The sequence below is a fragment of the Phyllostomus discolor genome, chromosome 7, assembly GCF_004126475.2.
Source record: "Phyllostomus discolor isolate MPI-MPIP mPhyDis1 chromosome 7, mPhyDis1.pri.v3, whole genome shotgun sequence".
NCBI classification, from domain to species: domain Eukaryota; kingdom Metazoa; phylum Chordata; class Mammalia; order Chiroptera; family Phyllostomidae; genus Phyllostomus; species Phyllostomus discolor.
Window position 1 is genome coordinate 79,716,038 of NC_040909.2, and position 27,970 is coordinate 79,744,007.

Here is a 27,970-nt window from a genome sequence, read left to right on the forward strand (position 1 = left end):
CATTATAGTAGTCCAAGCTGACTAATAGAATGCTTATGTTACGGATTGCCACCAAGTTTTATCATAGTTCTACAATGCTGGCATTGAAAATTAGCCCAACTAATAATAAATTGGAACTTTGTTTGACATTTCACTACTATTTTTAATAGCTAATCTACCTAAGGTACCCCACTGGTGGTTGGAATAATTGGCAACAGAAGATCTATATACAGTTGACCCTTGAACAAGAGTTTAAACTATATGGGTCCACTTACATGCATATTTTAGAAATATACAGTTGTCCTTCCATATCCATGGGTTTCACATCCATAGATTCAACAAACCATGGCAACCTGTGTATGGGGAGGGCCAATTTAAGTTATAAGTAGATTTTCTACTGCCCAGGGATCAGCGCCCTTAAGTACCAGGGTCAACTGTACTTGTGTCCTGGAGAGAATGATGATATCAGATCAGTAAGTCCTCATGTAACGTTGTTGATAGGTTCTGAAAAACTGGGACTTTAAGTGAAACAACATATAACAAAACAGATTTTACCATAGGCTTATCAATGCAACCAAGAGTTAAATTCCTATGGTATATTTCTGGTGACTAAAATATCACCAAACTTCTAAATAAAGATCCAAAACACTTGTAATATTCAACATTGAAATAAATGTTATACATGCACTTATGAAAGAATAACAAAAACTAGTAAGATAATTCTTTTCCAACTCACTTATTCCAGTTAAGAGTCACTGGTGGCCAGATCCCCTCATGGCAGTTCAGGACATAAGGTGGGACCCATCCTGGAAAGGATGCTCTTCCATCCATCATAGGGTCACTCACACACACAGACTGGGACAATGTAGACAAGGGTGTCTACATTGATTCGCCTTGAGATGTAGGAGAAAACCAGAGGATATGGAGAAACCCCAAGCCGACATAAGGAGAACATACAAATTCCACACAGACAGGGCCCTGGCTGGAAATTTATTTTGATTTCTCATTGGAATTACAATGAAACAACATTGAACGAAACAATGTTATTCAAGGAACTGCTATATTATAAAACCACACAGTTGAATTTACCAAATCTGTTACCAACAATAGGTTAGACCATCATCATGTTAAGTTTGGGTCACTTCATGTCCTTCTAAAAAGATCACCCTACTCACTGTCTCTACCAGATAATCATTTAAAATTGTACTTTTAAAAAATGTTTCACCCTACCCCAAATCACCAAGGCTGAAGATCTCTCATTACCTATAAAATAAATTTTAATCTGAAAGAGTAGCACTCATGATCCTCTGTAATCTGGGCCTAATTTAAATTTTTCACATATGATAAAATGCTCATGAAATACTTGTATAATTAATGTCCTGTCTTCAACATGTTCTCACTGTCCCCAAACTTTGCCATTATCATTCCTGCTATTGTTGACCTTGATTCCTCCTGTGATCAACCCCCTATCCAAAATACTTGTCAAACTCCTACATATTCTAAAAGAAAAATATAAAATCCATTTTCTACGAGAAACTTTCCCAATTCCAAACCATGTGGACATTTTTTCCCTATAACTCTTCTGCTTCTTTTGACCTGAACTCTTTATCCTAGCACTGTGTGTATTGTGTGTGTGTGTGTGTGTGTGTGTGTGTGTGACAAGCACTCCTAGTTTCTTTACAAGTCTATCCTATTACCCCACATAGACTGTACACTGCCATAGGGCTTCCATTCTCAGTGCCCTGTCTCCTCTATTAATCCTTCCTTGGACACTCAGTCCCCAATAATCTCTCTACTGAGAATATGTAATACTTATTTCCTAGAGCTCCAATTTGCCCCTTAATTATGCTATTTATTTCCTATTTGTCGTGTATTATATCTTTGCATATTCTTGCTCAATTCACTAGGTTTAAAGTCCCCTGAGGTAAAAAGCTTTTATTCTTACAATGTCTAGAGCTGAACTATGTGAAATCTTGCAAATAAAGAGACACAACTACAGCCTGAAGGGCAAAGGGCCAATGTTAAGTCCTGAATTCTAGATCTTCATTTAGCCAACCAACCACAAGATTATATGGGAAACAGTATGCACAGTAGCATATTAATCATAACTGTTAATGCATTCAGTAAAACCTATCTGTCTACTTAAAAGAACTGTTTGAATACCACACCACTCACTCATATCTATTCTGTCATTTAGCAAATATTTATTGAACATTAGTGATTAAGTATTAAACTAACTTTCTCAAAAGTGACAATGCCCTATGAAAACATAGAGAATTATCAAAAAGCACTGAATAAATAGTTGATATCCAATGTAGTTATTATCAACTCAAGTACAGCTGGGCATAGATTGGAGTGAATTTTAATAACAGTACTAGGTCATTAAATTGTCACTACTATCCATCTACAAATTGGATTTAGGTCACATTTCCCAGAAGCAGAGACTGGAGAGGGGGATTCTTGTGAAAGTGATTTTTAGAGATGGTTCTTCTTAGTGAGGGAAGCAGGTTAGTGCAATAGAAAAGAAGAAAGGTAAGCAAGAAAGTGATCTTATCTGAAGTTTGGCTTCAGCCCACCTTGAATCAAAGGCTAGCCTGTTGTATCCCAGAGGCAGTTAGTCACTGACTGTGGGCTGCTCTCCTGATGATGAGGGCTGTAACCTCAAGGGTTTGGCAGCACTCTTTATAAAAAGGACAATTTTTTAGAGAAGGAAGTAGCTGTGGGTTATCAGCCAACATTCTCATTAGCTGGGCTAGATGTACCTTCCAGTAAAGGCAATTGGAGAAGGGCAATAACCCTGTTATTGATATAGTCAATAATATCAATGACTACAAAGGGTCATTGATATTAATAATAATAACAGTCTCTGTGAAGGTGTTAAGAACTCTTCAATTTTCAAAGAAAGACTCACTGACATCCACTAATGTCTTTTACACAAAAATTTATTGTATTTTTTCCATTATTCTTTAATCACCTTGTACTCTCCCCACCCCCACAGTCACCACACTGCTATCCATATGATGCGGACTCCGACCAGCAGGGCCCATGTGCTGTGGCTGCAATGAACAAATTAACACAGACTATAGAAATCCTATGGAGAAAAGGGATGACATGGCTGCTCTCTGAGTGAGAAAGGGCCCTGACCCCTGCCTGGACAGGCTTTTATTGCTTTTCTGTGTACATTACATGGAGGATGGTCCTCATTTACTATGCACAGGTTTGCTGTAGGTGGTTACCTTTTACAGATAACAAAAGAAAGAATGTTGCTGATTACTTCAAAGAAAAGGATGTTTGCAAATGCAAGGGGAAAAGTGGTTGAACTGGTTACACTACATACTTGGGAGGTTTAGCACAGATTTTAGGAAGTTACTTTAAAGATATGCAGTAAAGATTTGCTGCCTCAATCCAGGGTGAGGGAGTTTTAGCAAAAAGCAAGCCTCAAAGCAGCCTAGGTACAGTGCAGGCTTGGTTCCCCATGGGAAAACCTATCCGTGGGCCTGGACCCCATGTGCTGACTCACTCCTGCTGGTTTTCTGAATCAGGGACTGTGCTATATTCACTACTGCCATGCGGATAGGTTCCCTATATCATATCCATTAGTCTTTTTTCCATTTTGCTGAACACCTCTACTCCCTAAACACCCCCACCCGATAGTTGTCATCCTGTTCTCCATCTATGAATCTGTCTCTACTTTGCTTATAAGTTCAGTTTGTTCACTAGATTTCACATATAAGTGAAATCATATGGTATTTTTCTTTCTCTAGATGGCTTATTTCACTTAGCATAATGTTCTTCAGGTTCATCCATGTTGTCACAAAAGGTAAGTTTTTCTTTTTATGGCCAAGTAGTATTCCATTGTGTAAATATCCCAGAGTTGTTTTATCCACTTATTATTGACTGACATTTGGGCTGCTTCAAAAATAAAAAAGACAAATGGGACTACATCAAACTAAAAAGTTTTTGCACAGGAAAGGAGATCAACAACAAAATCAAAAGACAACTCATGGAATGGGAGAACATATTTGCCAACATATCTGATAAGGGGTTAATATCCAAAATTTACAAAGAACTTACGAAACAACACCAAAAAATCAAACAAACCAATTAAAAAATGGGCAAAGGATTTGAGCAGATACTTTTCCAAAGAGGACATACAGATGGCCAATACACATATGAAAAGATGCTCAATGTCACTAGTCGCCAGAGGAATGTAAATTGAAACCACAATGAGATATCACCTCATACCTGTCAGAATGGTTATCATTAATACATTAACAAAAAAGTGCTGGTAAGAATGTGGAGAAAGGGGAACCCTTTTGCACTGTTGGTGGGAATGCAGACTGGTGCAGCCACTGTGGAAAGAACTATGGAGATATCTCAAAAAATTAAAAATGGATCTGTCTTTTGACCCAGCATGATCCCACTTCTGGGAATATACCTGAAGGAACCCAAATCACAAATTCAAAAGAACATGAGCTCCCCTATGCTCACTGCAGCGTTATTTACAGTAGCCAGTATATGGATCTATGATAGTTTTTTATAGTATTCTTTGAAAACTAGGGTTTCTTGAATATATGTAAATTAAGTTTCTATGAATATTAATATTGTATCATCTGAGATTTTTCTTTCTTTTTTTAAAGATTTTATTTATTTATTTTTAGAGAGGGAAGGGAGGAAGAAAGAGAGAGAGAGAGACATCAATGTGTGGTTGCTGGGGGCCGTGGCCTGCAACCCAGGCATGTGCCCTGACTGGGAATCGAACCTGCGATGCTTTGGTTCACAGCCCACACTCAATCCATTGAGCTACACCAGCCAGGGCAGATTTCTCTTTCTTATAAAAATGTAAAAACTTTATTACATTTGAAAACAGAGCCAGAGCAGACTCATCTCTATTTTATCGATTATCTGTTAGCTGCTCCAAAACAAAAATGTACATAGGCTTAAGCAACTCTATGTTTATTGGAAACTGCAAGCAAACAATTGTTAGATTCATATGATAAGATTAGATAGAAATATACCAAATTTGTAATTTCAGTTTACATTCTAACTAAGAGGGAAGTAAATAGAAATGTATACTTTTAATGTAAAACTGCAAACAAGGAACATTTCTAGAATAGAAATGCATACAGGTTTGCAAAAGTGGGCATTTGTATAAATAGTTAATGGCAGATAATTCTAAATGCATGTGCATCCACAATAAAAATTAGAGCATTAATTTTTCACTTCCTGTTTGTTTTAAAGGCAAAACCAAGTAATCAATTATATTAGTAATGAGTATGTGTTCATAAGATGAATTCTCATATAGCTGTTTCCATTGAAAAGTAACTGCCAAAAGGATAGTATTTAATAATTGTTTTTACAAACAGAACCTTAAACCTTTTAAAATTATTTTAAAAAGTGCCAAGAGATTCATTTTGGTGATTTATAATGGGAGAGTTTTTCTTCTTTGTCCTTAGTATAAATACCTTCATATCATCATCAACATTATACAATACTTACTTGTGATGCTTCACAACATTTTAAAGTAAATTCTTTTAAAGGCCCTAGGAAGCTGCAATGATTAATAATAAGGAGAAGTGGGGGGGGAGGATTCTTGATTTTTTCTCTTTTTTTTCCTTCTTCTCTTTCTCCTGGGGGAGAAGAAGCACCTGAAAACATTTGGTTTTTCTCAATAAAGCAAAAAATTCACAAGTTCTCAGAAAGTTCTGGACATTGGTTTCTATTTGAATTTTTTAGATTTGCAATAACATGAAAGAGAAATGCTTTTATTGTGCTTTCTAGCCTGTATCTAAATTGTCTCTATTTTCTGAGGATCATGGTTTGGCTACAGTAATAGGAAAATATGTAACCAAATACCTTATAATTTGGAAATGAAGAAAACTTTAAGGAACATTTTCTTTCTTTTTTTTTATTTTTTTATTTCAATCATTGTTCAAGTACAGTTTTCACCCCCCTACTCCCGTTCCAGCCCATCCACCCAACCCTCCCCCCTCCCCCCCAACATTTTCTTTCTTAAAGAAAGAAACAATTTTTAAAGAAAGTATATTGATGGTTTATTAGAATTAAGTTAAGGATTTTTGTTTAATGAAAGGCACCAAAAACAAAGTTATCAGATACTGAACATACTGGAAAAATTAAATAATCAAAATTAGCAAGAAGCTAACATCTAGAATATACAAGGAATTTACAAATCCATTTAAAAAGATGATAATCCTGATATAAAATATGGATAAAACTATGCAGTTCATTGAAAGCCAAATTTCAATTAGCATGTATATGAAGAGATTCCCAACTCTTGACTTTCAATGGATTGGCAAAAATTAGGGGTAAGCCAGCTATTAGTGAGACATAGGAAGATGGGCACTCTCGCACAATGTTGATAGGAGTATACATTAGCACAGCCATTGTAAAGAACAATTTGGGCTTACTTACTGGAAATGAATGAGATCTAGTAATCCATTCCAGGGATGCATCCCAAAGAAACTTGAATCCAGGTTCATAAGGGGACAGGCACAAAGATGTTCATTGTGGTAGCAGGTTAGAGGCAACTGGGTGCCCATCACTGTGGAATAGGTAAACAAAATGTGGTGTATGCATACAGTAAAATATTATTCAACATTCAGAAACAATAAACTAGTATTAGAGCAGCATCAGTGAATCTCTGAATGAATATTTACTTAAAAATTACAAACTGAATGAAGGTCATAGTAAAATGCTGTATATATAAATTAAAAACAGATACATATAAAACAGTACCACATATGTTTTTAGGAACTATGTATATCTAGAGATAACTCTGAATTTAGAGCTTAAATGAAATATAATGGTGCTTGCAGTGAGGAGACTGATAGAGTTAAAATGAGGGATGAAGGGAAAAGTAATAAAATGGAAAAAGAGAGATGTGTGTGTATGGACAGTTAATGCACCTGCTGTATACTAGAAAGTATTATTAACTCACAGCAACCTGTACCTGAGATTAAAAGTACATAAATTATGTATTTATACCTGTACAACATGAACAAAAATATATATTCATACTCTCCTTATTTCTTTACTGACTGTCCCAGAATTTGCCAGTCTTGCATTATTTTCTTAGGGAGACTTAGGCTATTCTCAGTGATCTATACCTATGCATTGACACCATTCAAGACACAATATAAGTGTCGTAGGTTCGATTCCCAGTCAGGGTACATGCCTGGGTTGCAGGCCATGGCCCCCAGCAACCGCACATTGATGTTTCTCTCTCTCTCTCTTTCTCCCTTCCTTCCGTCTCTAAAAATGAATAAATAAACTCTAAAAAAAAGACACAATTTAAGTCTACATTTCTATAAAACTTAAAAATTTTTCTACTCATGTAAATGTCTTCCTGAAACCAATTACTCTGTCTTAATAACGTATCGAATGCATTGTTCTGTATTTTTCTGTATTATGTCTTTTCCAGGGGTTTTCAATACTAGTTGTTAACTTCCTAGGGGCTAGACAGACTTCTTTGGAGCTTCCTGTAGTGCCTAGAACATTGCTTGCATACACAAGAGTATCTCAGTTAAGTATTTGGATTCATACAATTTCAACAGGAATTTGGAAGTGTGGTGGCAGGATATGGACAGATGAGATCATAACTGAAGGTTAAAAATGTATCCTTTTGCCACTGGGGATTAGTTTTGAAAGTGGAGGAGGATGGAGTTTCCTGAAATTGGAGTTCCTGGAATTGGAGTTTCTTTCAAAACTAGAGGAAAAAGAGATAGGATAATCCCTATCACATTGTGAGTAGAATAGCCCTCCAATCAGTGAAGGAGATAAACTTTGCTTTAGGTTCTGCTATTTTTCCTTCTCTTGGTGTTTCTTGTCTAGATCTATCACTAAATTTTCCTGCAACACTTAAAAATTTTTGTTTTTACTTCAATTTACAAAATAAAGCTAGTAAGAGCCAACTAAGAATGTGCTTCATCAATCTAGAACACTGTTAAATAGCCCCTTCTCCCCACTTTTAAGGGAAAAATGTTTCTTTAATTTTTGATGAAATTACCATCTTATTATTATTAAATATATGAAATCATTTTTATATACTAAATTGTGGTAAATTATTCCTCTGTAAGCCATGGAAAGAAGAAACACCATGCATAGCAGAGTTGATACACTTCTGTTAGATTCTCACTGAGATTCAAAATCTCACTTGGCTGTGCTCTGCAGACAATTTGAATAAGAGCCAAAGGTTGCCTCTGAAACGAAAATTGATCTCTGTGTAAGAACAACAGGAGGCTGGAACTTTGAAACAGAAGATATATGTAGTTTGCTCAGCTCTTTGGAAGGTGCAGAAAAGAAGTGGATTGGTTCCAGGAAATGGTGATTGAATTGAAAGGAATGCAAAGTGGAAAGAACTTGGAATATGATGTAATAAGAAAAGGGTACAATATCTACTTTATCTACTTGCTAGTCTTGGGATCTGGGTTGAGTCAGACATCTCTGAACCTTTGCTTTCTTTTTTGTGTAAGGAAGTGGGATGATCTCTAGTGCGTATTCATCTATAATGCTATCATCAATTGAGATAACCTGGCAGCTAAAAAATATGAACAACAAACAGCTTAGGACCACAAGAGAAGAGACTGAGCTTCATTCATTTTAGTAACTGGCTAGAATGAAAGGGGTCTGAAACATTATAAGTATTCAACAGATTTTTTTAATACATCAGAAAAATAGAATGAATCAGAGAGGAGGCAAAATCAAAAGAGAGCACCAAGACCAGAGAGACTCTCAGATGAGGAGGCAGAAGAAAGAATGTAGGACAGCAGATAAGAAACCGTCTTCTTCACCCAGGGGTCAGGACCAGAGAAAAGCTTCAGAAGCCAGAGTAACTGTACCTTAGAAGTGCTGAGAGCCCAATCCCTGTAGAGATTAGCATGCATGTTTTAGAGAATTGAGATTGACAATGGCAATGACTACCCAAATAGTATTCCTTAAAAACATAACTGAACATTTAGCTTTACATTTGAGGCAGCTAGAAGGCAAGGTGAGGAATCCCATGAAATTGTCATGAGGTAGAATCAGACAGATCAAAGTTTAAATCCAAGCTACCATTCACTAGTAGTATAAATACTGGTGAACAATAATATATAATCTCTCTGAGATATGTAGAAAATGAAATCTGTAATTGTAAAAAATTAAAATTATGGAATCCATTTGTAGGCTTTTTTAATATTAAATAAGAAAACATATGAAAAAGACCTAAAACATGCTTAATGTGATTTTTTAAATTGTTATCATTATTATCATTTTGTTGTTACTGTAATGTTTATGCCCAATAAGATGTATATCGGTCAACTCAAACTCTTTCTTGACTTCAGTTAAGAACTTGTAATTTGTAAGTACCTCTTTATATTTAGATTTTTTTCTGTGTGTGCCTTTTTCTTTGTTAGTGCTATTTTTAAAGTTGTCCCTATCCCAATTCTAACTTTTTCTTAGCAATACTGAGGAAAAAGGGACTTGCCCCACTTAGGACAGGGATAGGGGGTACATTACGTGGCAAGCATGACTGGTTTGGCCAACAGGGCCATGATCTCAGATCTCAGAAGACCAGAAGAACCAGAGCAGGACCAAGGGCAGAGGTCCAGACAGGCATAGAGGAAGTTTTCCCTTACAGGACCGTATGTAAGTGATGGACCATACCACATTCAAATACATTTAGAGAATGTATCCCAGTAATAGCTGATGTGCCCCTCAAGTGTGTGTGTTAATAATGCTTTCATTTGAATGCAGAGGTAGACTCTTGCTTCGGAAAGGTTTGTAAGATACATACCTTTAACAGTAAACAAGTTAGATATAAAGTCAAAAGTTTGCAACTGAACAGATTAATGAGAAAACTGATGTAAGATTTGTTATGGAAATTACATTAAAACTTATAATTTGACAGTAGATATACAACGTTAACAAACAACATGGCTTGTTTATCGCTGCCAGATCAAATTTTCAAAGAAATTTAGTCCTGGGGAAATGTGTTAAGCTGTTAAGCAAAGGTTTCAGCTAGTTATGAAGCTACCTTTGTCAGTAAAAGGTTGCTGTCATCAAGCCATTGCCAAGAGATGTCCCCAATCTGGCATGCAATAAAAGGAGAAACTTTATTGTCCTTTTTTGATGAACAGTTTGCAAACTGAAGAAACACAGCCTCCATAGCAGGGAATACCATTTAACTATCTCTGGGAACCCAACTTCAGCGGCCTCCCAGGCACAAATGTAAAGCTCTTATATAGAAAAAGTGCCAGCTCTCGTCCTCGATTAGTCCTCATTTATGCAGTGAGGAAACTATATTTGCAGTTTGATTGATCCAAATAACATTATCCTGATCGGTCATCCTGACTGGTGTTATGAAGCCTGATTGGCTTCTGCAGTGACAGATAAAGTCCTTATCGGGTTGACACCTTCAATCCCAATTGATTACGGCAGACAGAAACAGGCCTTATTTGGTCAGGTGTACATTATTTTCCCCTTTAACTTAGTATGGAGGTTACATCTTTAGTGGGGAGGCCAGCAGGCTAACTGAGCTCAAGGGTGATAAAGTGGAGGGCCACGATGGGCCCAGGGAAGATGCAGGTGAGCAATCTGTTTTCAATGACGCGTCCCGGACAGAACGTGTGATATCTAGGGAAAGGTGGCTTACTTCACAAAAGCTGTGTGAGAAGTACCATTTAGGGAATGTTCTCAGGTCAAGACTTGTGACCGAAGAGTGTAAAATGGATGGTGCCGCCTCCAGGACTTGGGTCTGGTTTGCCTGGTGGCTTAAACAGAACTCAGAGGGGCAGCCCAGAACACAAAACTGCAGACTGCTTGAGAGACCGGCAATCAGGAGCCCGTGCAGTACAAAGATCCACTGAACAGAGGGAAAGCTGTGAGGGTAACTTGGCCGGAGTGGAACAAAGGCTCAGCTGGGAGGGGGACTGCGAGGGAGAGGCGTAGGTTTACAGCAGGATCTCCAGAAGGCACGCAGCAGGGAAGCTGCGCTCCGCGGCCTGCCTCTCCAGGCCCCGCCCCTTTCCAGCCACGCCCCACCCCGACCAATGAGAACTCGGGATGTTAGCGGGTGGGAGGTGCGGCCGCGTTGCTACAGTCGTAGCTGGGCGGCTGTGGGCGCAGCCCAGAGGAGTGTCCCAGAGTCTCAGGCGGTGGAGCAATGGAGGGACTGGAAGGTGAGGGGGTAAAGGGTTGCAGGACGGGCGGCTGGAACAGACCCGGAGCAGTTGCAGGGCCCTGGACGCGGGTACGGGGGAGGCGTGGGCAGGTCGTGAGCTGTGGACCCCTCGGGTAACTCTGGAGGCCGGGGCGGGATGGTGGGAGCCCGACACCGTGGGTAGAATGACCCTCAGACTGCCGCCTTGGAGGGTCTTCAGCTGGGTTTTACCACCCGTTGTCTGATCTCCCTCTGGCACACGCCTCCAAGTCCCTTGCTACAGTTTCTAGTCTTGCCTGACTCCTGCTGTCCTATTGGTAATCTCAGCCTCTGGCCAGATTTTATTTTCCTTGCAAAGTGAACCCTCCATGAATGTCCACAGCCTCCCCACCTCCAGCGTCTGCTGGGGCCCTGGGGTGTGTCTCCAGCCTCGAGCTTCTGACACTTTCCTTGACCAGTTTTCCTAGGTAACCGTTTTACTATTTCTACAGCATCTTCTATGGGAAGGATGCCAAGAGCATCTTCCAAGGAAGTCACAGGCCAGCTTTACAGCTGGGACAATAGATTAATAGAACGATTTAAGGGCTTATTCACTGTGACTGTACGGAAGAGCCAGCATTGATTCCTTATCTTTGGGTTTATCCTTGTGCTGTAACCCTGACTCCTGATTTCGCTTTGTTCCCAAATCTTTCCCTTTTTTCTCTATTCCCTTTACCCATTTTATCTTCTGTAATATGGCATTCGCCTAAAAACAACAAAGAAAGAAAACACCCAGCTAGCATTGGCAATAAGTTTCAAGGTTCTTTTTCAAATTGTGGTTAATCCTTCTGATGAAGAATAAGCTTGTGGAATTGAAAGATCCTATTGTTTGGATTTAGCTCTTTTTTCCCCTCCTAATAGATTCAGGTGGAATTAAGAATAAGCAGAGGTATTGAGCCTCTAGGCATTATTGCATGTTAAAGAATAAATTACCTGGTATTACAGATTGTGTTTTCAAGTGAAAAGTAGTGACTTCAGTGACCTAAGCTCACAAAAAAACAAATGTAATGATGAGCATGATCAGTATTTCATGCTTTGCTCTTAGGTGAAGTTCTTATAGTAAACACCTTAAGGACGATAATTAAGAATTATGATAATGGTCTATTTGTGGGCAGCCATGGTGTACTATAAAAAAATGAAGGTCTTGTTCTTAATTCACTTTAGGCAGGTCATTCAAGTTTCTATGAAATAGGAATTATAGTGATAATACTTACTACTTTTAAGATACTTTTGTTTAGAGGGCTCCTAGGGGCAGCTTTTTTAAAAAAATGAACTTTAAAACATGATAGTATTATAGCATAGTAGGATCTTGGATTCTGGAATTCTCACAGGTTATAATACACATAAAGTCCTTTAGAACAGTTTCTCTGCATATTTTTAATTTATTTATTTGTAATTAAAGCAAAGGTCTTCATTTGATTTTTCACTTATGTGTACTAACCACCAAAAACAGTGTCTGATACAAAGTAGGGATTCAGTAAATATTTGTTGTTAGACTTTGGCTATGATAAGCATTATTGTAGGCTCTGGGATGCAGCCAAACATAAAAAAGTCCTGCTCTCATTGAGCCTACATTTTAGTGAACTTTGTCTTTTAGCAGTGCCAAGGCATTATTATTGAAATCTCACTAAGAATGCTTTTAAAATGCAATGAAAACCTATTATATAGTCCTCAATTACATGAGGGGAGAAATACATGAATTCTGATGTATATAGTATGTTATGATGGACATGTTTAATGGGCCCAGTTTGTGATATATCATGTTAAACAGTATTTGCTCTTCACTCTTTGTTTGATTTTGACTTTTTTGGACCTTTTTGTAGGGTAGAACTATTGAATACTCATAATTTCAAATGGTTTAAACTAATAAAAAAAGCTGAGGGTTTTTGTTGAAGTTAGGACAGTGCCTTTCTTTCTCTTTTGTTCTTTTTAAAAATCAGTCCCTATTAAGTCATATTTGCAAAGATCAGAACCTTTGTGTCTTAAGGTTACCATTCTGTAATTCACCTGTGTCTTCAATTAAGAAATGTTGATACAATGATAGATAAGTTTGCCTTATTGGAAGTTAAAGTCTAACACATTGAGGTTATCTAATAAACATCATACTGCTGTATCCAGTAGAAAATCTTTAGGAGTTTGTTTCACATGTCATAATAATTGAGCAAGTATTGCACTGTTTGGCATTAGACCCATGTGTCTGATCAGTTACCAGGCTAATCTTGATGGTAAAACCAAGTATATGAACCCCTGAAAAATTCTAATATCATATACTTTTTCTTATAACTTCATTTGCATGTTCATCTTTACTACTTATATTATTTTTGGCTTTCCTGGACCTGTATGTTTTGTAGATTGTCAAGAGATGAGCTATTAGGCTAAAAACACTCTATTTTAAAACCAAGTATCAATGATTTCTCATGATTTTGTATAAACTGTATCTGGGCACTTTTGCATTGTGTGGGTAATTAGAGCAAAGCCTTTAATGTCTTCTCACCTAAATATTGTGACCTATAGGTATAAGGTATATCTAAAGGCAATAGAGGTAGTTCTTGACTTGGGAGAGTTCCAGTCTCTCATAAGCTTGCTTTCATTGGTAAAATGGAGAGATGATGAACTCTGTGCAAATTTTGTCTGCATATACAGCATTGTCATTCCTTGCATAACACATTGATTAAAGGTTATTAACAGTTGTGACAGAGATCGATGAAACTGCCCATCCTTTATGGATAGGTAAACTTAGTAGATCTTAATGTACTGCCCCTAAAACCCAATGACAAATCTGATTGCTCTTCCCCCGTGTAGCCCTTGATCTACAAAAGACAGCCATCTTATCCCATTAGAGCTTGTTGTTTTGTTTCTCCCTAAACACATATTAGTTTACTTAATAATTCTTCATCTTTATTAATGCATCTAGTATTTATTATATTTGGTACTGAGACAGATGTCAGGTGTTTTAATAACCAATGTGCTAGAAAGGATCCTTGCTTTGTTTCTTTTCAGCTCTATGACTTGTGCAGTTAATTTGAACCTCAGTTAGCTATAAACCAATGGGGGAATTAAATACCAGCCTGCCTGAAGTATATTAATTATTAAATGATGTAATATATAAAGTATTTAGCAAAGTGCCTAATACATAGGCCCCTCTCAAATTCAGGAAGTATTTTAGGAGCTTAAGAGTGGTTCAGTATAGATAAAACAGAGTGCTTGGAAGGGACTGGGGGGCAATCCCACCAGATAATCATAGCAGTAGGGTATTAGGAGAAGGGAGAGTCTGGAAATACATATGTGATGAGAATTTGAACTAAGGGAAAGGTAGCAGGAACTGAAAAGGGTGGATAGATTAGAAGACATTCCTGAACTGGAAAGATGAGATGTGACTGCTGAATATGAGAAGGAAAAGGAATCAAAGATAAAGCAGCTTTCTAGCCTGGACTAAGAGGTAATATTAATATCTTTAACCAAGAGGAAGGCCAAGTTTGGGAGATGAGGTAATGAGTTTGGCTTTTGAAATGTCTTTGTGCAGTACTTCAGGGATATCTGGTAGAAAAGTCTCATAGGTACTTGGAAGTGTCACTGGAGTTTTTAGTTTAGTAGTCAACAGCATAGAAATGATAGCAAATGGATGCATTCTTCGGAAAGCTGTATTTAACAAAATTAGGAAAGAAACTTGGGCAGAACAGATGCTGTAGGTTTGAGCATAACGGGAAATTGGAGTGTGTGTCTGTAGGGGGCATTTTAAGGAGATTTAACCATTGTCAAGAAAAAGCAGTTGGGAAGAAACTAATATTTATTATGTGCCTGAAAAAAAGCCTATGGTGCCTGGTATTCCTTGAAGTCTAAATACTAACCAGGTCAAACTCTGCTTAGCTCGAGATCTGAAAAACTTAGGCTTCAGAGAGACAAACATTGAAGCCAAGAGAGAAAGGATTTTAAAGGTGGAAGGAATTGCTCAGTAGTGCCTAATGCTATAGAAAGGTCCAGTAGGATAAGGATTCAAAAGAGGCCTGTGAATTCGACAATTAGTACACCACATGAATGGTGTTTCTTAAGGTCCCTACTTTAATGCCTACTAATTAAAGGAGCTTTCCCTGATTCTGCCCTCTTCCCCAAATACAAACATACATAGCATTATGACTGCCCTTGATTCCTTTACTTTGCTCTATTTTTCTACATTGTGCTTATTACCACCTGACTTTTTTTAGACTTAGTAAAAAGACACTTTATTCAAGATTATTGCAAGGGAGAGAAATAACTTTTTATAATTCAATACTTACATAATTTTTTCATAATGACACATAACAATTTTAATAGTTCTTTAATATTCCCTAATTGTTCTCTAGTTGGCATTTCCCCGCCTCCCCAATTACTCTCCCCACCCTACCCACCCCGAATTTTTTTGAATCTTCACCCAAGGACATTTTCTGATTGTGATTGGTTGCCTCCTACACATACCCAGGCCAGAGATCAAACTCACAATCTGGGTATGTGCTCTGATGGGGGAATCGAACCCGCAACCTTTTGGTTACAGGATGATGCTTCAACCAACTGAGTTACACACAGCCAGGGCCATTTCCTTTTAATTTAATTGTTTTTATTTTATGTTTGCCCTATTAGAATTACTATTCTAATTCATAAGAAGCTTCATAAGATCTGAGTCTTTGTTTTTATCATCACTGTTTGCCTACCTTGTAGAACATTTGCCACCTCACAGGTGCTCAGTAAGTATGTACTTGTTGAATCTACAAATGGATCTATTTTAATACAGTGATTAGACCTAGTAAAGTTTGCCTGCAATTTAGATGGGGAGTGAACGAGAGGTAGTTAGAGAGGAGCTAGTTAGTAAATGTATTTAAAAAAATGTACTACTCAGGACTTCGGTCCTAAATATCTTGATAAGGGGTTGGGGTAAGGGACAGGGCAGAAAAGGTTTCTGCTGAGGAAATAACAGCATACTGAATCTATTTTTAAGACTGCTAAAGTTCTGTTCTGAGAAAACCCATTTTGTCATTTAGAATTTTTCATACATTTGACCATGGAGAAAAGGGTATGAGGATGATTGGTCAAAATAGTGGAAATGACTAGTCAGGTTCAGACTAGATAGAAAGGGAAGTGCAGCCAGGGTTCAGTTATCAAGACATGCAAGTCACCCTGAGATCAAGAAGTAATTTACAGAGAAGTAGAAATCTGTGATTAGAGAGGAACCTATGTATTTTGAGAGTCCAGAGGAGGACCCTTGGGTGTTGGCTGAACTAAAGTGGAGTGGAGAGTGAAGATATTGTGTTCAGCAGGCTAAGTGTAAATGTTGAAATCTAGGATGAGCTGACAAAGGGAAATCTTGTGAGATATTAAAGATCGTTGAACTGGAAGTAATTTGATTTTTAAAAGGGGCTGTAGGGAGAAAGTTGATATAACAAATGCCATTTACTTCAAAAGGAAGTCTTGTTGAGTTTTAAAGGTTATATTCAGATGCTTAGGAAATACACATGCTACAAACAGAGGCCAGCTCAGTTCTTAATTTCCAGGATTTCTTTTCTTTGTAAATGTTCTCTCCTATTTTTTAAATTTATACATTTTAGAATGTCATAACTATTTTAATACAGTGATTAGACCTAGTAAAGTTTGCCTGCAATTTAGATGGGGAGTGAACGAGAGGTAGTAGAGAGGAGCTAGTTAGTAAATGTATTTAAAAAAATGTACTACTCAGGACTTCGGTCCTAAATATCTTGATAAGGGGTTGGGGTAAGGGACAGGGCAGAAAAGGTTTCTGCTGAGGAAATAACAGCATACTGAATCTGAGTTTTAAAGGTTATATTCAGATGCTTAGGAAATACACATGCTACAAACAGAGGCCAGCTCAGTTCTTAATTTCCAGGATTTCTTTTCTTTGTAAATGTTCTCTCCTATTTTTTAAATTTATACATTTTAGAATGTCATAACTATTTTAAATAACAGCATATTATTTCACATTACCTATGTAATAGTATAAACATACCATTTCAAGCCTTATTATTACGTAGGTTTTCAAGTTGCTAAATATAGCAACTCCTGATATAATCAATAATGTATGCAGGATAAATATTGTAAGGAGACATTGACACCTTGATAGTTTTATATCTTTATAAAGTACTTTCTATACATTGTTCTGTACATCAGTTTGGGTGTTTCTTTCCACAGTATTTGCTCTCTGCTGTACTAATCACCCCTCTGAATATCATCTCTGTACTGCATTCTTATAAAATGAAGAATTTGTTAGCTTTTGCTATTCTGGAGAGATTAGTGGAGTTGTCTGCATACTATGAAGAGCAGTGTGTTTTTATATCATTTGTTGTGAAACATTTTTATATGTAACATCTCAGTTGATCCTCTTAAATGTTAAGGTAGATTGAGCTGATGTTTTATCCTCATTACTGAGGCTACCTATATGATCAGTAATGCCTTATAAAGCTATGCCCTAAGACCAGCTAATATGAAGAAATTATAAATTTGTGTCTTTATTTTATTTACTTTGAATGGAGTAATTAATTTTTTTAGATAGTTTTTAAGTTCTTTTTCTTTAGTGCTATACCTCTTTTCTTACACCTTTTAGTGATCGTGATTTTCTTTTTCTTTAAAGACAATTTGAACATGTTTGGTAATTTATAGAAACTAATCCCAGGAGTTATATTTTATTATATTATAGTTTTCTAGTTGCTGTTAACTTTTAAGTTTTTGAATTAAAAAAATGATTTGGTCCTTAGATATATGAAGACATGAGTCATGTAGACTATTAGTTTTATGAGAGCAATGATTCTGTCATTCCATCCTTGTGTCACTGTTACTTGATACGTGCTTGGCAAGCACTTGCCCAAGTATGCATTAGCATTATTTCCATATGTTGAACTGATTTTTCTCAATAGTTAATTTTTATAAGAGTTTGCTTTCTCTTCTCTTTAACAAGCAAATACTGAAATGGACTTTGAAGCAAATAAAATATGTGATACTTTCTGACATTTTGGTTTCATGAATTTTTATATCATGCTTAAAATTTAAAGGAATAAATGGAAACTATGCATAAACAAGCTTAATAGATTATGCAGCATGTGGTATCATTTTGACCATAATTTAAAGACATTTTTATTTTAATGTACCTCATGTATTTCATCTAGCAACTGGAATTAAGCAATCCAGATAAATGGAGTTACTCTACCAAAATAACTTAGCCTCTGGTATAGGAGAAGGACAAATCAGGCAAATCTTAGCTTTGCTTTTGTAGTGTCCACTGCTTAACTCCACCACAGACATTGCCTCCATCTGAAGTGACACATAGTCACTACCTTCTACTAAAATAGGGCAGTGGAGTATTAGGAGGATGAGACATCAAACAGTTCTTCTGTTACTGTTTGATTATATGCCCACAAACATCTGTTTTGATTTTCCTGATTAGTTTTCTGTGAACCTACTAAATAAATGCCTTGGAACAAATTATATGAAGTCATAATTGTCCTTTATGCATGAGTTTATTTATGTTAATTCTAAAAGAAAATGTTTTTCTACTTGTCTTTCATATGATAAAAGAAGTGTAACAGTAAAATATACAGCAGAAAATATGGTAAAGGTATAGGTTCAAGTATCGCTTTTAGAAAATTGCAGGTATGGAAATAGATTTGATATTTTGTTTGATAATAAAGTGACAAATTGACCCAGTTACGTAGAATCCCAAAAAATGTAGTTTTTATCGTTTTCATAACAAATCTGTTGCATGAAAGTACATGATATATATATTAATTTTTGACTGAGTAGAAGTTGCAGCTACTTCTAGCTTAATAAATTTGTGTCCATAAGGTCAGAATAGCTCAACTTGCTAGACCAGGAATATTAATATAATATATGTAAAATAATGAACAATTCACATAATATGTCTGTCTGCATAGTAACTAGATGGATCTTATCCTTAAAGCATAATACTTCCTATTATATGATGTTAAACAGAACAAGATTCTTTTCTTCCAATCCATAAACACAGTGTATGTTTTCATTTGTTTGTGTCTTCCTTAATTTCTTTCTTCAGTGTTGTGTAGTTTCCTGAGTACAGGTCTTTTACCTCCTTGGTTAGGTTTATTCCTAGATATTTTATTTTTCTTGTTGCTTTATCAAATGGGATTTCCCCCCTTATTTGTGTTTCTGATATTTCATTGTTGTTATACAAAAATGCCTTTGATTCCTGAATACTGACTTTGTATCCTGCTGTTTTGCCAAATTCATTTACTAGGTCAAGTAGTTTTTTGGTGGAGTCTATAGGGTTTTCTATGTACATTATCATGTCATTTTTTCATACTAGATTATCTCAGGAAGCCACCTCACTGATCACCAATGTTATCTCTTAATACTTTGAAGATTAATAATGTGTAATATTAACCTTAAGATAAATTTGATTTTTAAAGTTTAGTAATTTACAATAGACATATGCTATAAATTAAGAGAATATGATAAATTGATTTGGTTAAAAGTAAATAAGATACTTCCAACAAATCAGTTTGGTTATCTTTAAATCATGACTTCTGTATTTGGCATGACCTTTCTGACCACTGATAAACTCTGAGTCTGGTGGCCATTTAAATTGGTAATGTCATTTATTTCAAATGAAAGAAGGTGTTTTTCACAAGAACTGACAACTTACATCTTGAAGTTAGGAGAGGACATTAAAACTTGGAAGTTTCACAATTTGAACATATAATTTATTGACAAAAATCTTTTCTGTTTTAGAAAATGGAAGTGTCCAAGTTGGAGAATTATTACCTTGCAAGATTTGTGGAAGAACATTTTTTCCAGTGGCATTAGTGAGTACCTTTTTTCCTTTCGGTTTTGATAGATTAGTAATTGTTCAATTCTTTTGGACAATTCTCATGGAAGGAACCTCTGGAATAATTGGAAGAGATACTGTTCAGGAGTGTAAGTTCCATCTATGTCTTTCTTCCATGATGATCTTTTCTCCTTCAGTTTGATTGGTCTTCAAAATTTCTCTATTAAAGTGATCAAGTGTTCCTTTCATTGTGGGGATAGTAATAAAAACAAATAAAACTATCAGAAATACATACTGTTTAAAGGTACAGAATGTCATAATGTATGGTATTTGCTTTAAAGTACTTAAGGAAAAATGCCCTGCCTGATGTTGCTCGGTGGATGGAGCACTGGCCTGCAAACAAAAAGGTCTCTGGTTTGATTTCTGGTCAGTGCACACACCTGGGTTTCAGGTCAGGTACCCAGTTGGGGGCATGCAAGAGGCAACTATTCAGTCTCTCCCACTTTTTCTCCCTCCTTTACCACTTCTCTAAAAATAAATAAATAAAGCCTTTAAAAAAATAAAGTACTTCAGGAAAAACTGGGATAGATGAAAGAAGATTGGTAAAATGTTTGTCATTATTGAAGCAGGGTGATGAATAACAGGGAGTTCATTGCACTATTTTCTTAATAAGTATCTATGTTTGAATTAGTCCAAAGAAAAATTGTCTTCAATTAAAAGTGCACCTGAAATATATTAAGCATTCTCTGGATACTTTTTGATACTTAGTATATACAAATAAAAGAATTTTTAACAGATTTTAATATAAAATACCCATCTAAATAGAGAATAAGTAAAATGCCTATGTACTTTACATATTTTTTGTACCTTCAAATATAAATGGACATCTATTAACATTTTGATGCAGAGACTTTTCTTTGAATATAGGCCCTCTGATTAGAGTTCTGCTATATAGCACTTTCTATAGTCAATATTTCCAGTTTGTTTCTTTAAAGCAAAGTAAGGAATTAATGATCCATAAATGTCAGTCTGACTACAGAGTCCTCTCTTTTTTCAAATGATAGTATTTTATTATTAAAAAAGCATCCCAAGAATTTTGTAAACACTGTTAGGTGAACATGTGCAACTTTAAATACAAAGTAAAGAGGCAAAACTAAAGACATTTTGCCTTTAAGAGGAAATGTTCTGCAAAGGTGTTCCCAACCAGGGCATGAATGTGGCTGCATCTCCCATGAAAGCATTACATTTGCTTTCTGAACTCACTATGTCCACTTTAACAATCTGAGAATGATTGCAAGAAGTGGCATTGGATACATTAGTTAAACCCCTTTTTTCTATTTTTACTCGATGAAAAAGGCTCCATATCACAATGACAGTTTGAATTAAAGCTTGTGTTCTGATTGTTTTTATTTACACAAGGACCTCTCAGAACACCATTTGCAAATATCCTTCCTGGACTTCTTTCTTTCTTTCTTTTTTAAATTATATTTTATTGATTATGCTATCACAGTTGTCCCACTTTTTTCTGCCCTTTATCCCCCCTACACCCCCCCTCTTAACAGCATTCTGCCTCCCCCTTAGTTCATGTCCATGGGTTGTACATATAAGTTCTTTGGCCTCTCTCTTTCCCATACTATTCTTAACCTCCCCTTGTCTTTTTATGCCTACCAATTATGCTTCTTATTCCCTGTACCTTCCCCCATCACCATTCTTTCCCTCCCTCTTCCCACTGATAACCCTCCAGGTGATCTCCATTTCTCTAATTCTGTTTGTGTTGTATTTGTTTGCTTAGTTGTTTTTTAGATTCAGTTATACTGAATCTTACTTATGACTTTGTTGTCACTTTACTCTTCATAGTTTTTGATCTTCTTCTAATTCTTAGATAAGTTCCTTTAACATTTCACATAATATAAGGGCTTGGTGATGATGAACTCCTTTAACTTGACCTTATCTGGGAAGCACTTTATCTGGCCTTCCATTCCAAATGATAGCTTTGCTGGATAGAGTAATATTGGATGTAGGTCCTTTTTATGACTGAAAACTTCTTTCTAGCCCCTTCTTGCCTACAAAGTTTCTTTTGAGAAATCAGCTGATAATCTTATGGGCATTCCTTTGTAGGCAACTCTCTCCTTTCCTCTTGCTGCTTTTAGGATTCTCTCTTTATCTTTAATCTTGGGTAACTTAATGATGATGTATCTTGGTGGGTTCCTCTCTGGGTCCAATTTGTTTGGGACTCTCTGGGCTTCCTGAACTTCCTAGAAGTCTATTTTCTTCCACAGTTTGGGGAAGTTTTCCTTCATTATTCATTCAAATTAGTTTTTAATTTATTGCTCTTGTTCTTCTCCTTCTAGGATCCCTCTGATTTCGATGTTGGAATGTTTATAGTTGTCCCAGAGGTTCCTAAGCCTCTCCTCATTTTTTTGAACTTTTGTGTCTTTATTCTGTACCAGTTGGATGTTTTCTTCCTTTTGTTCCAGATCATTGATTTGAATCCCAGTTTCCTTCCCTTCACTTGGTTCCCTGTATATTTTGCTTTACTTCACTTTGCATAGCCTTCATTTCTTCCCTCATTTTGTGACCAAGCTCTATCAATTCTGTGAGGATTCTAATTAACAGTGTTTTGAATTCTGCATCAGATAGGTTGTCTATCTCCTACTCACTTAGCTCTTTTTCTGGAGTTTTGATCTGTTTTTCATTTGGACCATTATTTCTTTGCCTGGGTGCACCTGTTATGTTGTAAGGGGATGGAGGCTTAGGCATTCACCAGGGTGGGGCAACTCTCTTAGCTGTATTGTGGCACAGTATGTCGGGGAGGGGTCAGAGAGGGAACAGTGCTGCTAGCTGGCTTTGCTCTAGCCCCACTTTCCAGCGAACTCCCCTGTGAGACTGGAAGTTTCCTCCACCTTTGCAACTCCCACAGGATTCCAGAGCTAGAGGTATTGAGTCTTTATTTGCCATTCACACAGCTCTGCCTCTCCCAAGTGCCACCTTGCTGTGCATCCTCTCAGTGCATCCTCTCAGCTCTGCTGCCCATCTCTGCCCCTCCTGCTGGTCTGGATGAATGTTTCTTTAACTTCTTGGTTGTCAGAGTTCCATGCAGTTTGATTTTCTGGCACTTCCGGTTGTCTCTTCTTTTTAAATTGGTTGTTATCCTTCTTTCGATTGTGCAAGGAAACAAGTGTTTCTACTCACATGCCTCCATCTTGGCTGGAACTCCTTATTTCTGTATACATTAGATAACACACCATTCTCTTGTATTTTACTTTAAAATAATATTGCTATTTCATATTATGTGTAGTAATCCAGCTACTCTCTAGCTTTATTACCTTTTGCTGTCATTCTTTCAATACATTGCCTTCACTTTGGAGAAATCATTAAGTTGTATCACCAGACACATTTTAACACTGTCTCCTTCCTTACTTCTCTCCAAGTCCTCCATGGCAAATGTTCCCTATTCAAGTATGCTATATCAACTGATATGATGCAAACAGAAACTTGCATTCTAAACTTCAAATTCACATTTGTTTTGGCTTGCTGAGATACCTCTAAGTCAGTCTGGGTAAAACCATTTCTGTACGAAAATGTTTCTGTATAAACTGCCTGGCTTATTTATTTAGGCACTTAGATGAAACACCAAACCTGAGTCCCTTTTTTATTAAAAACACTTCTTGCCCAGGTGTCCAGTAACTGACTCTGAAGGGAATGACCTCACGTCCCTATGAGGGCTGAGAGATCCTGCTATGGAAGAATGTCCTGGCCCCGGAAACAGAGCTGTTATGACTAAGAGGAGCCACCAAATTACAGTGATGTTGGGCTCCAGGCTAGGAGAAAGTGGGGTACAGGAGGAACCTCCCTCTTCAGCAGGAACCTTAGTTACCACCACTTGGTGACATTGGTAGATTTACCTCCACAGGTGTTCTTGGGGTTGGGCCAAAAGCGCATTAACACAATTTGGGGAAAAAAGATCTAGTTCTTGAAAGCCTGAGTAAATTAATCATGTACATAGAAAAAAAGTGTTAAGTACATGCCATCCTTTCATACCTGGCTTTCTACTTAAGCAAGGACTAATTAAATTATAGTATTAACTGCAGCATGTTGACATTTACTAAATGTTAAAAATACATTAGTTGTGTAATAGGAGTTATACATATCACAGACTACACAAATAATCAAATCTCCTTTGTGATGACATGGAAGTCATCTGAAAAGTATAAAGCACCCTTAAACAATTACTAGGCTGGTCAACTACTAGTGGGCATGAATGTATATTGGTAAGGTCACAGCCAAATCTGACCTCAAGTATGAGCCAGTAGGTTCACAAAAATAAAACTACCCTCTGGCTGCAAAGTAACCCTAACCCTAAACCTTAACCCTGGCCTTACAAGTGGATAACAGTACTAATCCGAAATCTATAGAGGGTTAATGGTTCAGTTGGACCCCTATTACTTTTTACAGAGTAAAGAACAGTGCATTGATTTCCACTGTGATTCTAACCACATGCGCAGAGTTAAGACATTCTTGTTCTTCAAGTTTGGAAAGTACAGCTTTTAACACCCATCTGACTTCACCTTTGGAGTCCGTGACTAGTGCAATCATAAACAGAATCAAGTAGCTAACCCTGTAGTCTCTTAAAGGAATACAATTTAAGAAAGCCAGTTGTGTTCCTATCTTAAAGAATGTGGAAGAAACTGTGTGCCTCTTCATAATTTATGATGAGTAAATGCTCCAGTTAGGTGATTGGAAGGCCAACCTGTACCACAAAATGGGAGGTAATCCCATGACACATCTGGCTGCAGCCATGGGGACATTGGGAAGGGTGGTTCAGTGCTGGAGAGAGTGACCTGGGTTGTAATACACTATGCATTAACACATAGCTGACAGACCAAAAAAAATTACTAGTTTCATTTCCCCTCAACTCATCCTTTCTTTGGGGATGACATTAGTATGGTTTCTTACCCAGTATGAGCAGCTGATAGGCTATTTAAAATATTCTGGTATCCAAAAAAAATCCATAAATTTGAAAAGAAAACTTCTGTACTGGGGCCAGTCCTGGATAGGTGATATTTCCCCATCTGCTTTACCCCAAATGCTCCCTCACTGGAAATAAGTCTTCCTATTGAGAAACTTACCCTTGTGAGAAAATTTTGCCCAAATCTTAAAGGCCTTAAATCATATCTAAGGTCTCCCAGCCACACCTATAGCAACATACTGTTGGTAGGGTGAAGACCTGTGGCTTCACACCAGATTCTAAGCTAGGATAATTAAAGTGGCCTGATTTGGAGAGGTTCTTCTACTTGAGTTGAGTTTCCATCAAAATTAATAGTCAATTTGTTTAGGCTCAAACACCATGAAGCCAAGGTTTCATAAACATTGTTATGCCATTATCCTTCCTGTCACAAAATCTGTGTGGTTTTGAATTATTCATTGAATTAATGAAAAAACAAAACTAAATTTAAGCACTTAAGAATTTCCTTTTAGGCCCTGACTGGTGTAGCTCAGTGAATTGAGTGCAGGCCTGTGAACCAAAGCATCACTGGTTTGATTCCCAGTCAGGGCACATGCCTGGGTTGCAGGCCATATTCCCAGTATGGGGTATGCTAGAGGCAACCACACATTGATGTTTCACTCCCTCTCTCTCCCTCCCATCCCCATCTCTCTAAAATAAATAAATAAAATCTTAAAAAAAAAGAATTTCCTTTTAGACATTTTGAATGAGAGCCTAGTTCTTCCTTGATGCAGTCTGGGCACAGATGCCACCAAGAATGGCATCTTTATTAACCTCTAATGAGTATGCTCTAAGTGCCTATTTGTAGAAGAGAGATGGTCTCCTTTTAAGTTTGGTCCCTTTATCACTAAGTATTGTGCCTGGTGTAAAATAAAACACAAAAAAGCCAAGAACAAAACATAAAGGATGAGAACTGTTTTGCTGAATATGAGGCAACAAGAGTCTTGACTTTCATCTCTGCTTTTGCAGTTGTGCAAAGATTCAGTGAACAGTAGCAGGCCTAAATTTTTAAGTTACCAGGGCTGCTGCAAAGCTTGTACCTTAATTACCAGTAAGTGCTTTTTTATCTCCTGCCAGAGATGCAGATATACCAAAAAGGATGCACATTAATTATGGGAGAAAGGGAAAGGATGATGGAAAAGCATGCCTCTTACTCATGGGTAAGATTGGCTTTGGGCAGCCCAGACAGAGAAAAGCTTCAAAGAAGGGTGGACCCATAGCTGGTTCTAATCCTGAAAGTCGTTAGAAGCCATCTGAGAAAGTGGGGCATTGAGCTAGTCAGGTTTATCTACTTGGGGGCAGTTGATACCTTAATATCTCCTTGTCCTCCAAGACATCTTTTTCCAGCAACTACTAGATTAGTGAGGGATTTGCTCCAAACACACTGGAGAGCCACATGGCAACTGTTTGCTTCTTGCTTTTCCCATGATATATGGATAAAGGTGCGCTGCACATAATTAATTGTAGATTACTTCAGATCAGCCACTAGGTCTTCTCTTAATTTTTTCTTTACAAGTAGGGTAACAGTCAATTCTAATATGGATGGTTTTCAGGCATTGTTTTTGCAATATTCTGATTCTCATTATATTTGAAGAATCTGTAGAGTGTGAAGCTATGAAGAGTTTGGGAACCCACCTCATGGGTGGGGGGTGGGTGTTCCTCATTCCAGTCCACAGAATCCTTATCCATCAGCACCACAATGTGGGACTCTCTCTCCCCTTTCTTGGCACAGCCCACCATGACGGGCAGGATCAGTTCTTCAAGGAAGTGATCAAACTGCTTGAGAGCATTGTCATTAGACAGTTAATTCAGTAAACCACTCAGACCTTGGTATCAGATAGTGTTGAAGTGCTAATGCAGCGGTAATCATCTCTATCCCAGACCTTAGGTATCTCTGGGATAGAGATGTCATCAGGACAATTGATGATACCAGTTTTGTAATCCAGCACAGTTTGAAAGACAGTTGCACTGATTGCTTCAGCAATCTCACTCCCCCTTCTCTCTGGGCTATGTGAAGTTGTACTCTTCCTGTCAGTGTCCTTCCCAACTGGTATCCAGAAGAGCAGTGAAAATTTGTGGATTCCTCACAAAACATGCACTATCTACAAGAAGTATTACTTTCTCTGGTGCCTGGGAATGAACATTACTCCTAAAGTCTGTTTCCAGAACATTCTGGAGCAATGAAGTGTTGGTTCATGGTTTCATTTACTCCTGCTTTAGAAGAAGCTAGAGCCTTTGATGTGTTTAGAAAATGGCATTATGTGACGGAACTGAAGATTTGCTAGCTGAGAGGCATAGTCAAGTAAAGGTCATTATTCCTGGGTCCCAGAGGATAAGATTTTGAAGACCAGAAATCAGGTTATCTGTTTCTTTTTCTTGGGTTGCAGCTGAGGTTTCATCCACCAGGCAGCTGGTCTGCTGCAATAACCTGCTCATCTCACTGCCACAGTGAACATTCATTCTCGGACTGTACACTGACCTTTCTTCTTGATCAGAAAAAAAGTCCTGCTGCTCCCTGCTCTGCTTTTGTGCCAGAGGTGAATCTGCCCGGGGGGCACGTACACAGCATCCACAGAAGCTGCCATCCCCTTGGGGATGGCAGTGCCCAAGCAACTTCAACTCCTCTTAAATGACAACTCTTCTCTCAAATTTTTTTAAACAAAAACAGCTTTTTCACACTTAATTTGATGATTTTTAAAAAGCAATTCACTATTTTTCAAATCATTTTCAGAGCATTCAGCTGAGTTTTCACAGAAAAAATTCTTTTTGAACTCATTTATTTATGTAATAGATTTGATTACATGATATAATCACTGTAACATTTCCAAGTTGTATAATACCTCAGTTTTGGGGGAAAGCACTACATACTTTTGACATAGACAACTCAATAGGAGAACAGATATCTACTAGAAAGTCACCTGCTGGCCACACTTTTAATATTTAGGAGATTTTATTCTAATAGCTGTAATTGCAATGCTTGTTTGTCAAAATGAAAACAAGTATGTAAAAC

At 37.2% G+C, this 27,970-nt stretch overlaps 1 protein-coding gene and 1 pseudogene across 2 annotated transcripts in view; one reads left to right on the top strand and one right to left on the bottom strand.

Moving 5' to 3' along the window:
• The first annotated feature begins 11,029 nt into the window (after positions 1–11,029).
• ZC2HC1A (zinc finger C2HC-type containing 1A) overlaps positions 11,030–27,970 on the top strand; it is a 54,576-nt gene continuing 37,635 nt past the window's right edge. Inside the window, exons 1-2 of one of the 2 annotated variants that reach the window (XM_028518721.2) lie at positions 11,030–11,156; positions 19,919–19,992. In XM_028518721.2, the coding sequence (XP_028374522.1) occupies positions 11,141–11,156; positions 19,919–19,992 (90 nt within the window). In that variant the 5' untranslated portion in view covers positions 11,030–11,140. The remainder of the gene's footprint in view (positions 11,157–19,918; positions 19,993–27,970) is intronic. The other variant, XM_036031044.1, reaches the window with a different exon arrangement.
• LOC118501691 lies at positions 25,648–27,592 on the bottom strand (annotated as a pseudogene).